The 13,164-nt window shown below is 32.1% G+C and overlaps 2 protein-coding genes across 3 annotated transcripts in view; both read left to right on the top strand.

The window, feature by feature from the left end:
• Positions 1-13,164, top strand: part of LOC123557593 (RING finger protein 150-like) — a 60,710-nt gene that overhangs the window by 11,587 nt on the left and 35,959 nt on the right. Inside the window, exon 1 of one of the 2 annotated variants that reach the window (XM_045349148.2) lies at positions 6,201-6,876. The exons of the other annotated variant lie outside the window; for it this stretch is intronic. Coding sequence (XP_045205083.2) covers positions 6,852-6,876 — 25 coding nt within the window. The 5' untranslated portion in view covers positions 6,201-6,851. Of the gene's footprint in view, positions 1-6,200; positions 6,877-13,164 lie in introns of those variants that run through there. 2 annotated transcript variants of the gene reach the window in all.
• On the top strand, positions 347-1,081 carry LOC128557129 (E3 ubiquitin-protein ligase RNF130-like). The gene has a single exon (XM_053543914.1). It carries the CDS (start codon positions 557-559, stop codon positions 1,064-1,066), a length of 510 nt encoding a protein of 169 aa, XP_053399889.1. The 5' UTR covers positions 347-556; the 3' UTR covers positions 1,067-1,081.

Genomic DNA, 13,164 nt, shown 5'->3' with positions numbered 1-13,164 from the left:
CTAGAACTACATGAACTACATGTACATGAACTAGACTATGAACTAGACTATGATATTTTCTTTTTAAAATTTTTATTTTTTGATATTGTGAATATAGGTCTAGCTAGTTTATATATCCTATGTCCAATATCATAAATATTACAATCAGTTCTCTCAGAAAATCTCTCAAATAGACTGGTATTTGTCACTATTTCATGCAATAAAAGAAAAATGACAAAAGTTGAACAGTTGATTTACTCCAAGTGCACAATATTATAAGGTACATAACTAGTCAAATATCAGTTGCCGATGATCGTGGGATTTGTCCGGCCGCGAATACTATGTTTACAGAGGGCGCTTTTCTCGGTCACCTGTTGTGACGTCATTCAAAACCATAACACAATATGAATGAATGTGTAGAGGTGACGAAATCTGGAGAATCTTGTTTTGGTAAATTCAAGGCCCAATAGGGCATGTATATGACATATTCGCATGGAATTACAATTAATATAACAAATACATCTCTTTGAATTTTAATCCAGAATATTTGTGGGGGTATTTTCCAGCTTGAAAAGGCATGGAATTTTTTACACACAATCGTATTTTCTTCACAAGATGGAGGCCTAAAATGGATGTGTGCATATTTTATGTGTATTTATACGTGTTGTTGTCATGTCCGTTTGTTATATGTACACATGAAGTTCATCATACAATTGAAAAGGCCAAAATCTCGATCAGTTACGTGAACGAATTGGGTTCTTATCAAGAAGTAGACCAGTTTGATTTTGGAAATTACGGAGAACATTCTCTAGTAAACAAAGCAAGTCCAGTGAAAGGCCAACTTGTTCAAGTACAGACTTTGTACAATAAAAGTGAATTGGGATGCAGTCCACTTGATCCAGCAATAATACCGAACGATGAACCATGGATTGCTCTCGTCAAACGAGGGACTTGCAATTTCAATGAGAAAGTATACTATGCGAAAATTTTGAAAGCATTGGCAGTAATCGTATATGACAACAAGTCATTAACGGAAGATGGAATAACAATGGATATAAAAGGAAAACATAGTGGTAGGTATATGTGAAAAATAAGCATTTATTGAATTATTGATGTATTTAAAGAACTTTACATTTTACAAGGCTGTACATATGTTAAGGCTAGTCAGTTCCACTGGCTGTTGATAAAACCCATTATTTTTAATAATTTATTTTGTTGCTTTCTGGGCATTTTCGGTCCATGTACATGCTCAGTCAAACAGGTGACCATTCAGAGGTTAGAGTAACCTCTAACCAGGCGTCTGTGATATATGCTGCAATAAATGCCCCAGGTGTTTGTGATAAATACACAATTGTTGCAATAATTCGGGATTTATTTGGGGCCCATTTTAGGCCATTTAACTTCTTTTCATAATCAAATATAGATTTGCTATGAATTAATCTTAAATTGACTGAGAAAATTAAAACAGTTAATAATTACAAACCTATTTCTGTAAATTGGGATATATGCCTAATATGGTAAGGACTACAGGTGTCCATAAATTTTGTAAACAACTACATATATAATAATACTGATTCTTGGACGTTTCGACCCCAAGACATTTCGACCCCAAGACATTTCGACCCCTCAGAAATAGTTGTATGTTTTCATTTTATATTTCTTCCATTTTGCATATTTTAGAAAATATTAATATATCGGTGTATATAAACATTCTATTTTTAAATGAATCATACACAAAATACATGTCAGTGAATAAACTGCGCTGACCGGAAAATTTATTATTGGAACTAATTGAATTATTTTTTCATGTTTAATTTGATAATTTAAGAAGAAAATATATTATGAAAAATCAGTTTTTAAAAGAATAATAACATGTATGTTTATATATGAATATAAAAACGTTTACTGCATTTATTGCCAAAGCACAATTAATGTCCTTTGAATATATGCGGCGTAACAAGCACGTGCCTCTGATTAGTCCTGATAGAGTTTGATTGGATTATCACACCTATTGATTATATCCATTAAACAGTATATTTGTAAGCACACACAAGTTACATGTGACAAATAAATGTCTAACAAGCTTAAGGTAAGTGCAGTTAAATATGATAAGCTTTTATTTAATTCAAAAGCTAACAAAATTATGGTGATTGCACTCATCCACGAGTGCGCAAAATTCCTGTGCGCTCAACAAATTTTCAACTTTGTGTAAAAACGTTTTGTGCATTTTATTTTCCTTTTGTAAATTAATTATTTATTTGAGATATGATTGAATTCTATCATAAACCCTAAAAACACGATTTATTAAAGAAATACCTGTGTACATTAGAGAATCTAGGACATGGAAATTCCGAATGCACTAATTTCCAGTGCGCATGCCGATTTTCAATCATGTACAAGACGTAACGCGCAAAGGTATTTTAATTTCCTTTTGAAAAATAATAATTTATGATATATATGTTTGAGTTCAGTCATAAATCACTTCAAAAATACCATTTGTGAAAGAATAGGGTGTATTTCGGTTATGGTAATTTCCCGCGTGGTCGCCGAATTTCAATCTCTTATGAAATCGTTTTGCGTTAAAGAATTTTATTTATCCTTCTGATACTTACTGCCAGTATTATTTATATTATACACAAATAATTTCTGCAATAAACCCTACAAAAATACCATTTATTAATAAATTAATGGTGTATTTCGGTAATGGAAATTTTGCGTGAACGTATTTTATTTTCCTTTCGTCGTATTTTATTCATTTATGATATATATGATTGAATTATTTAAAAAAACTTCAAAAATACCTTTAACTTACAAAATACAGGTGTATCCCGTTATGGAAAATGTATTCCGGTGTATCCCGGTTTTTTAGATGGGTTTCTTTTTGAAACAAGTATGTTAATATTTTCTGAATCAACAGTATTTTTTCTGTTTTTTTTTTCTCTGCATATGTCTGGTGCTATCTTGTATTTTACTTTTTTTTGCCGTTTTGGTCGTTAGCGTACTATAATATTCTCGTATTTTGGGTGGTGTTCAACAAAATGACATACAATGGCCTTAAATTCGTTCGTCGAGCCAGCCCTAAACACACATAAACAAGTTGAATCTGCAACTAAAAAAATCACAATATAGTATTTATTAGTAGGGCCGGGATTTCTGTTGGATACTGAGAGTAAGTCTTAGTGGCATCCCAATGCAAAATTATAAAATATACCTTTAACTGTTTTTGAGGTAATTCGTGTAAAATCAACTTAATCAATGCTCAGTGGAAGAATATATATACATTTACAACTGCTAGACGTAACAAAAAATATTGCCCGCTGTTGCACTATGGTGACTGAGAGTTACGTTTAGAGCTTATTACATGAATTACAACAGAGTAAACGCTATAAATATCAATGTAAAATATCACGTATCTTCACGGCAAAAGAAATTACTGTTTTGTACTTTGGAAAGGAAATGATAATGTACATTTTGTAAGATTAATTCTATAAAACTCAGCGGTAATGTAAACAATACACAGTACACTAAAATGGGATACACGTCAATACTCAGTACATATATTTGCAATACACAGTACACCATCGACGCTCATTTATCATCGATTTCTCCGTCATTTGAACATTTACAAAGCTAAAATTTTGCACATATTTTCTTAATATTTAACTAAATAAATCATATGATTCAGAATTTTTATCACAAGACAATAAGTGACGATACCGGGAGAAATGTGTCCCCGACCTGCATTTATCAGATGGTAAAGATGCCATTTTATCACAGCTTTTAGCGTTTCCTCATAAGATTGACTCATTTTACGCTTGTGAGAGCATATACACAGTATCTAGTTATTAAAAACAATGATCTTTTCTTCTATAGAAGTATAATACAATAGTAAATAGTGTTTTACTTACCTTGTTGACGAAAAATAAACACGTTTTCGGAAAATACCTTATCATTAAATGGCAATATCCGGTGTACGCATCCTCACCGTGTATATAGTTTCATGTTCATGACTTTAAGAAACTTTGAGTGCTAAATCACGGCTACTAAACCCTACGGAACTACATTCTCCGATTTTCGGAAGAAGTTTTATCAATAAGAATATATGACAGAATGTAAATCCGGTGGAAATGTCAACTACTCCTTACCTTGTCGCTACTTTTTGGTGGTGGCGCTTTTTTTTATGGCAAAGATTTAATAGGCTCGATAGTCTAGTTCGGTCTAAAAACACATTTATTAATGTTTTTTCTTATGAAATCAGTTTGATTTGAAGCCTATGATAATTTCCTTTTGCACTTTAGCCGATCTATTAGTTGCGTAAGTTTTGACACCGTGATTTGTTACCAAACCCTTTATATGTAGACCCAGTCGTGACAGACCTTCTGTTTAAAAAAGCATTTTTTGATTAAAAGGTCATATATTCATTTTTTTTGCATACCAGACTGAGATTTCTGGTGATTTTTCCGGTGCTGGAAAACTCCATCTTACACCCCAGTGTGTAAGATGTCTCTATTGCTGTGAATGACGTATAACAAACTACATCTGTACAGATTTGTGTAGTGAAACGGATAAAAATCAAATACCTTGATATATTCTCTTTATTCCTTATAACACTTTTCTCGATTCAAAAAACGTCATTTTACGGAAAAAACATAACGTTTCATGATAAAACAAAACCGGAACTATTGCGTTGTTTTCGTCTTTGTAACGTCATGACGTACTTCCTGTTTACCGCTCTTGTTAATACGCTTACCATAAGAAAATGTTCTATAATAAAATAATTTGTTTGAATTTATTTCTACTATTTTTTGTTGAATATGGCATGCAACAAAAAGATTCAATCACTGGTGGTAGGTGCAGATGGAAATATCCGGCTCTGGGTAAACGGTTTAAGCGGTAACTCGGCTGAGCCTCATTACCGCTCCAACTGTTACCCTCGAGTCGAATATTCCCATCTGCACCTACCACTAGCGAAAGAATCTTATAATATTGAAGTAATAATAAACTGGACGTCATGCAGCAATCTGACTTCATAATTGACGTTATATAATGGGATATCTTACCGACTCGCGCGTTAACCGTAGTTTATCGTAGAATATACAGCTAGAGCTTTACTTTGTCATTATAGATCTAAGTTAAACTGACAACCAAATCCAGACATATTAGAATAGATGCTGTAACTGTGTGATGTTCATAAGATAGACTATAGTTCCTAGTCGTCTCCAGAAATACTAGAGGTCATAATACTGAAATTATACAAAAAAATGGCTCGTACAGAAACTCGGTTAAAATGTTTCAATCTCAGGGTGGTTGATACATGGAACAACCTACCAGATCAAGTGGTAAATGCACCCAATCTAAATTCCTTTAAGTCTAGACTTAACAACTTTTGGGTTGTCGCCTAACTGTGTTATAATTAAAGGGGTTAAATTGGGTACTAAAAACCTCAATATAAAACAGTGTAACAGTGTACATAGTTTTAAACTAGTATGAACAGTATTGTTATAAGAAACATAAGACAGTGTGAAGCAGTGTAGGTCTACATAGTTTTAAACTTTTGAGAACTGTATTGCTATAATAAAGTTCTATAACTATAATATGAATGAAAAAGATAACAAAATAGTATGAAGTGATCCACATGTAAAAAAAACTATAATATAAATGGAAAATAACAAAATATTATGATGTGAACTACAAGAAGAAACATATACACACACACACACACACACACACACACACACACATATATTGTGAACTGGAAGTACCAAATACTATTTCGGGAAAACATAGGCCTATGTCAAAAGGACCTAAGAAACAACATTGTTTATACAGCTCTTCGCTGTACGGTTTCTAGAACTACATGAACTACATGTACATGAACTAGACTATGAACTAGACTATGATATTTTCTTTTTAAAATTTTTATTTTTTGATATTGTGAATATAGGTCTAGCTAGTTATATATCCTATGTCCAATATCATAAATATTACAATCAGTTCTCTCAGAAAATCTCTCAAATAGACTGGTATTTGTCACTATTTCATGCAATAAAAGAAAATGACAAAAGTTGAACAGTTGATTTACTCCAAGTGCACAATATTATAAGGTACATAACTAGTCAAATATCAGTTGCCGATGATCGTGGGATTTGTCCGGCCGCGAATACTATGTTTACAGAGGGCGCTTTTCTCGGTCACCTGTTGTGACGTCATTCAAAACCATAACACAATATGAATGAATGTGTAGAGGTGACGAAATCTGGAGAATCTTGTTTTGGTAAATTCAAGGCCCAATAGGGCATGTATATGACATATTCGCATGGAATTACAATTAATATAACAAATACATCTCTTTGAATTTTAATCCAGAATATTTGTGGGGGTATTTTCCAGCTTGAAAAGGCATGGAATTTTTTACACACAATCGTATTTTCTTCACAAGATGGAGGCCTAAAATGGATGTGTGCATATTTTATGTGTATTTTATACGTGTTGTTGTCATGTCCGTTTGTTATATGTACACATGAAGTTCATCATACAATTGAAAAGGCCAAAATCTCGATCAGTTACGTGAACGAATTGGGTTCTTATCAAGAAGTAGACCAGTTTGATTTTGGAAATTACGGAGAACATTCTCTAGTAAACAAAGCAAGTCCAGTGAAAGGCCAACTTGTTCAAGTACAGACTTTGTACAATAAAAGTGAATTGGGATGCAGTCCACTTGATCCAGCAATAATACCGAACGATGAACCATGGATTGCTCTCGTCAAACGAGGGACTTGCAATTTCAATGAGAAAGTATACTATGCGAAATTTTGAAAGCATTGGCAGTAATCGTATATGACAACAAGTCATTAACGGAAGATGGAATAACAATGGATATAAAAGGAAAACATAGTGGTAGGTATATGTGAAAAATAAGCATTTATTGAATTATTGATGTATTTAAAGAACTTTACATTTTACAAGGCTGTACATATGTTAAGGCTAGTCGTTCCACTGGCTGTTGATAAAACCCATTATTTTTAATAATTTATTTTGTTGCTTTCTGGGCATTTTCGGTCCATGTACATGCTCAGTCAAACAGGTGACCATTCAGAGGTTAGAGTAACCTCTAACCAGGCGTCTGTGATATATGCTGCAATAAATGCCCCAGGTGTTTGTGATAAATACACAATTGTTGCAATAATTCGGGATTTATTTGGGGCCCATTTTAGGCCATTTAACTTCTTTTCATAATCAAATATAGATTTGCTATGAATTAATCTTAAATTGACTGAGAAAATTAAAACAGTTAATAATTACAAACCTATTTCTGTAAATTGGGATATATGCCTAATATGGTAAGGACTACAGGTGTCCATAAATTTTGTAAACAACTACATATATAATAATACTGATTCTTGGACGTTTCGACCCCAAGACATTTCGACCCCAAGACATTTCGACCCCTCAGAAATAGTTGTATGTTTTCATTTTTATTTCTTCCATTTTGCATATTTTAGAAAATATTAATATATCGGTGTATATAAACATTCTATTTTTAAATGAATCATACACAAAATACATGTCAGTGAATAAACTGCGCTGACCGGAAAATTTATTATTGGAACTAATTGAATTATTTTTTCATGTTTAATTTGATAATTTAAGAAGAAAATATATTATGAAAAATCAGTTTTTAAAAGAATAATAACATGTATGTTTATATATGAATATAAAAACGTTTACTGCATTTATTGCCAAAGCACAATTAATGTCCTTTGAATATATGCGGCGTAACAAGCACGTGCCTCTGATTAGTCCTGATAGAGTTTGATTGGATTATCACACCTATTGATTATATCCATTAAACAGTATATTTGTAAGCACACACAAGTTACATGTGACAAATAAATGTCTAACAAGCTTAAGGTAAGTGCAGTTAAATATGATAAGCTTTTATTTAATTCAAAAGCTAACAAAATTATGGTGATTGCACTCATCCACGAGTGCGCAAAATTCCTGTGCGCTCAACAAATTTTCAACTTTGTGTAAAAACGTTTTGTGCATTTTATTTTCCTTTTGTAAATTAATTATTTATTTGAGATATGATTGAATTCTATCATAAACCCTAAAAACACGATTTATTAAAGAAATACCTGTGTACATTAGAGAATCTAGGACATGGAAATTCCGAATGCACTAATTTCCAGTGCGCATGCCGATTTTCAATCATGTACAAGACGTAACGCGCAAAGGTATTTTAATTTCCTTTTGAAAAATAATAATTTATGATATATATGTTTGAGTTCAGTCATAAATCACTTCAAAAATACCATTTGTGAAAGAATAGGGTGTATTTCGGTTATGGTAATTTCCCGGTGGTCGCCGAATTTCAATCTCTTATGAAATCGTTTTGCGTTAAAGAATTTTATTTATCCTTCTGATACTTACTGCCAGTATTATTTATATTATACACAAATGATTTCTGCAATAAACCCTACAAAAATACCATTTATTAATAAATTAATGGTGTATTTCGGTAATGGAAATTTTGCGTGAACGTATTTTATTTTCCTTTCGTCGTATTTTATTCATTTATGATATATATGATTGAATTATTTAAAAAAACTTCAAAAATACCTTTAACTTACAAAATACAGGTGTATCCCGTTATGGAAAATGTATTCCGGTGTATCCCGGTTTTTTAGATGGATTCCGGTTTAATGTGTGAAGTTGCTAAAATCATACTTTTAAAATCATACTCTAAATCACGTGTATTTGCTAAAATATTTAATACAGAAAAAAGTAATACGGCTGCCACATTTTCTTTACAGATATGAAATATGATAATATTTTTTTCCCCGTTTTAACAGAACAGTACTCATATATTCTTATATTTTGCGGTAACGGGGATTTCATGTTTGATATTTTACAACTGGAAGGAATGTCGTTCATAGAAAAGAAAAGAGCAGTTGTAAATAACAAAAATCATATTCTATATTCTGTAAAGCAAATACTTTATGTGTGCGTCAAAATCGCTTACGAAAATAACATTAAATGCGAAAATAAGCAATGTGTTATTTAATTTCCTATTGTTTTCTTTACATTTTCGCCGAAATTAAAGATAATGTTGACACATGTTTATAAATATCGATGTCACCACAATCGCTTAATTGATTGTTAATTGCAATGCGCACACGTGCTGTATATCAACAAACAATTAATCAAGGTGTGATAATCCAATCAAAAGATCACGTTTTTTCTGATTATGATTTTAAATATCAATGTAATGAAGATAGTGACATCTTAAACTTCTTTGAGTTACATTATAATTATTTATATTTGGTTGAAATAAATAAATAAATAAAGAGGTATTAAAGATGTGACTTTATTAAAGTTATTTTCATAATTCATAACTTTATCATGACATCACAGAACATTAGGGGTTCTAGCTGACCAATCAGAGAGCTGCATTTTAGAGTACCTGCCAGTTTCCACTTGGGTATAACGAGGTATTTTTACAATGAACATATAGTGACTTTAGAAATAAATATCACACAATTTAAGAAATCAAATCAAGATTTTTCACTGCACATGCTCCAAATGATGCTACAAACAACAAAACATTGAAGTTTCATTGAAATATTATTTCGATTTGATACCTTTATTTTAGTTAAAACTTCGAGATTTTATACAGGGAGTCTATGATAAAGTCCGAGTAAAATGTAATCAATGCCCAAGTGAAATAAGTATCATTCCACAATGTTTTGGACATGTTAAAGTTATGAATTAAAATCAGCTAAATTGGCCCATGATTTAAAAATCTTATTTTTTTTTAAATATAGCTGTGTACTAAAATAGTCTTTAAGATGATTTGAAAATATAAATAAACACCAAGTATGAAAATATGTTAAATAAAGGTTATTTTAAGATAGATAATCAGAACGATTTGTTCTTAAATTATTTACGTAATAAAAGCGGCTGATATATATAAATCCCGTTATTTTTGTAAAATTTATAAATGATGATTATTTCGTTATTGTGAGATAAAAATCACTCATTTCTCATATAAAGGCATGATTGTACTAATAAAGTCTTTAAGAAATTAGAAAAATAATTTTAGAAAAAAAAAAAAAGAAATTTAGACAAATATGGCTCATTTTCGTAAAAAAATTCTTATTTTCGTGAAAATAACCGTATTTTAACATTTTAATTGCTAATTAAGCGTTATTACATTTTGAAATTGCTCAATTATCTATAGATTAAAGCTTAATTATAATAATGACAGCATTCTTAGATGTTTTCAGGCATATCATTGAATGGGGTCGAAATGTCTTGGGGTCGAATTGTCTCTTGGTGTCGAAATGTCTTGGGGTCGAAATGTCTTGCTAGCATAATATTATGTACATTTGGTTACTGTGTATACTCCGCTAATTTACATGTACTATAGTGCTTTTTGTTGCTGCCACATAAGGCAGTTTTAGGGAAGTGTCATGGCCTGATATTTACACTCTAGGAAAGGATGATTAATTTTTTTGTTGTCTGCTAAAATTTTGTGATTGTCACAAATGTGTGCACAGAGTGACAGAGAAAATCTTGAAAAAAAGTAGGGAGGATTTCCAGATAGTAAACTGATTAAATCCATCAAGTTGGTTTATGGAATTTTGGCTTTCTAGAATAGTTGCCATATCAAATAAAATGTGCTGTTGTGACTTTTTAGTTTAAATACATAGAAAACGAAAATAAACAAAAAAGTGAACATAATTTGATAAATTCTTTAAGGTTCATCAAAAGTGTTTGGAGACCACCCCTCGGGTGAATTTTGATTTTGGAAATTTGTCCCTTATAGTCCATTACTAGTTGGTGCAGTTAATTCAGAGGAAGTAGGAAATACTTTATACAAAGGTAAACTTCTTTGAGAATACGCATTTTGTTTAAAATTACATATGTACTTTGACTGTCAATGTTCTATTTTGTACAAATTATCTAACTCCTTTTTCGAAAGTATTTATTCTTTAACTTTGGTTTGGTTATGTGTGTAACATATTTACCTAGGTACTCCCAGTAATGAAATATGGTTAACATATATATTTTCTTTAATATAGCAGTATTTTGTCATTTTGACAGCTCTACTTTCACTTTCATTTTGCCATTTTCGCAAAATTTTGTTTTAGAAGCTAACATGTATTTTAAATGTAGTTTTAAAGGTACAAATTGTAACTCCATGCTCGCCGATGTTTGTTTTTAGTAAGATAACGCCGAGTCACGCTCTGACACGAGCTCACGCGAGATTACAGTCAGTTGCCATTCTGTGTATTTTATACTTCTTTGCTTTATGTAATTGCAAAATAACACCTCTGTAGTCACCTTTTCAGTATGTGAAATTATATGAAAAATGATTTGAAGTTAATGACTTCAATGATAAAATATTGTTTTTGCATATCGTAGACTAGTACATGTACTTAGTGTACATATATAATTTAAGCACGCAGCATTGTACATGTGTGTAACCAACTGCACAGTCACTTGGTAACTTTTCTTCACATAGACATCAAAGAATTCCACATTCTTTGTCTGACGTTTCAAATTCAGTCAGCCCTTTTTTTGTAAATTTGGGGAAGGGTACCAGGTCCCTTTTGGAGGGGAAATTTACGTCGCAAAATCATTGTTTGGAGGAATATATTTGCTGAAAAGTTGTTAAAATCAGGACTGAAAATCAAAGCTAATTTCATTTTTTTTTTGCATGGAGAATTTTTGGCGAAGGTGGGGAAAAAAGTATACTTTTAAGATTGGGAAATGGGGCCGAATTTCGGCCCTAAAATCAGCATAAAGAAAGGCCTGTCAGTGGTGAGGGACTAGTGATTTCACCACTAAGCTGTATTCCCTGCAAATTCCAGACTTGTACCAGATACATGTATCACAGCATTCAAAACATGATGGACCCTACATTCTTTGAGAAGGTACATGTATTGGCAGACAATACAGGTTTAAGCTGCTTTAAGAATGACTCTTGTCTGGAAATTGGGTCACAGTACCCGGTACTCACCTCAAAGTTGGTTCACTGTAACCAAGGCAGTGATGACATCATAGGCTGGCAGGCTGTTTCATTTGTTAATATTTATGACACAATACATTGTATACTAATTATTGAACTGCTGTTGTTTGTCATGAAAAATCAATTTAGATTTTCCAGTACGGGGAGCTGGTCTAGTGGTTAAGATGTCAGCTTCTCATCACAGGGGTCGTGTGTTTGAACCCCACTGGGGTCATGACCATGCCTTCTCATATGACACCAGTACTGGTTTTTCCAGGAAGCAGACTAAAGAATGATAAGCTTGAAGCTTTCATCACAGTTGAGCTAAAATGAATTAGTATAAACATATGTTATTTTAGAATAAGTCCATTGGGGTCAAGGTCAGTCAGTTAACTGCCATTCATGATTGGTGTCAAGGTCATTCTTACTTATATAAGTTATATTGTGAAAAAAAAATGTTTGCAAAAGTATTTGATGAAGAAAGAGTGATTTAGACAGAAGCTAATAATGTCTTTTTATGAAAATAAATGTTTTTCATTGAAATTTCCATGTCACAAGCTGCTCATGAATCAAACATTCGTACATGTGTACTGTACATGAATAACAATTATTTATTTATTTTGGTATTTATATTATGTAGCAGCTTCAGCCTTCAAATACAATGTTTTGTGTTTGTTTATATAACAACTGTATCTTTTACTTCTGAATTTGTGGGCTGGTTGCCAGCAATGTTATGTTTTATTGTTGCTGTGTTTGCTGGTGCAGAAATGATATGTCTTTAATGCTCACCATATGTGTGTGTAGGAAGACTGATAAAAATGAAAGAGATTCTGCCCTCAATGCCCACCTGTTTGTTACAATAACTTTTTACCATGTGAAGAATGCAATTGATTTAGAACACACATGTAGATAATTTTTTTTGTTGCTTTCACCTTTTCTTAAGTCGATTTGTAGGGGTTTGTATGTTGTTTTTAGCTCAACTATAGGAAGAATAGGGGAGCTATCCTACTTGCTCCAGCGTCGTCGTGAGCATTAGCGTCAAACAAATGTTAAAGTTTGTGTACCACCCCAAATATTTTCAAAGTCCATTGAGATATTGCTTTCATGTTTTGCATACTTGTTTACCATCATAACCCCAGTCTGTAAATAGGAGGAGGCAACTCTATCAA

Source organism: Mercenaria mercenaria, chromosome 5, assembly GCF_021730395.1.
Source record: "Mercenaria mercenaria strain notata chromosome 5, MADL_Memer_1, whole genome shotgun sequence".
NCBI classification, from domain to species: domain Eukaryota; kingdom Metazoa; phylum Mollusca; class Bivalvia; order Venerida; family Veneridae; genus Mercenaria; species Mercenaria mercenaria.
This window is presented reverse-complemented; position numbering and strand designations above follow the sequence as displayed.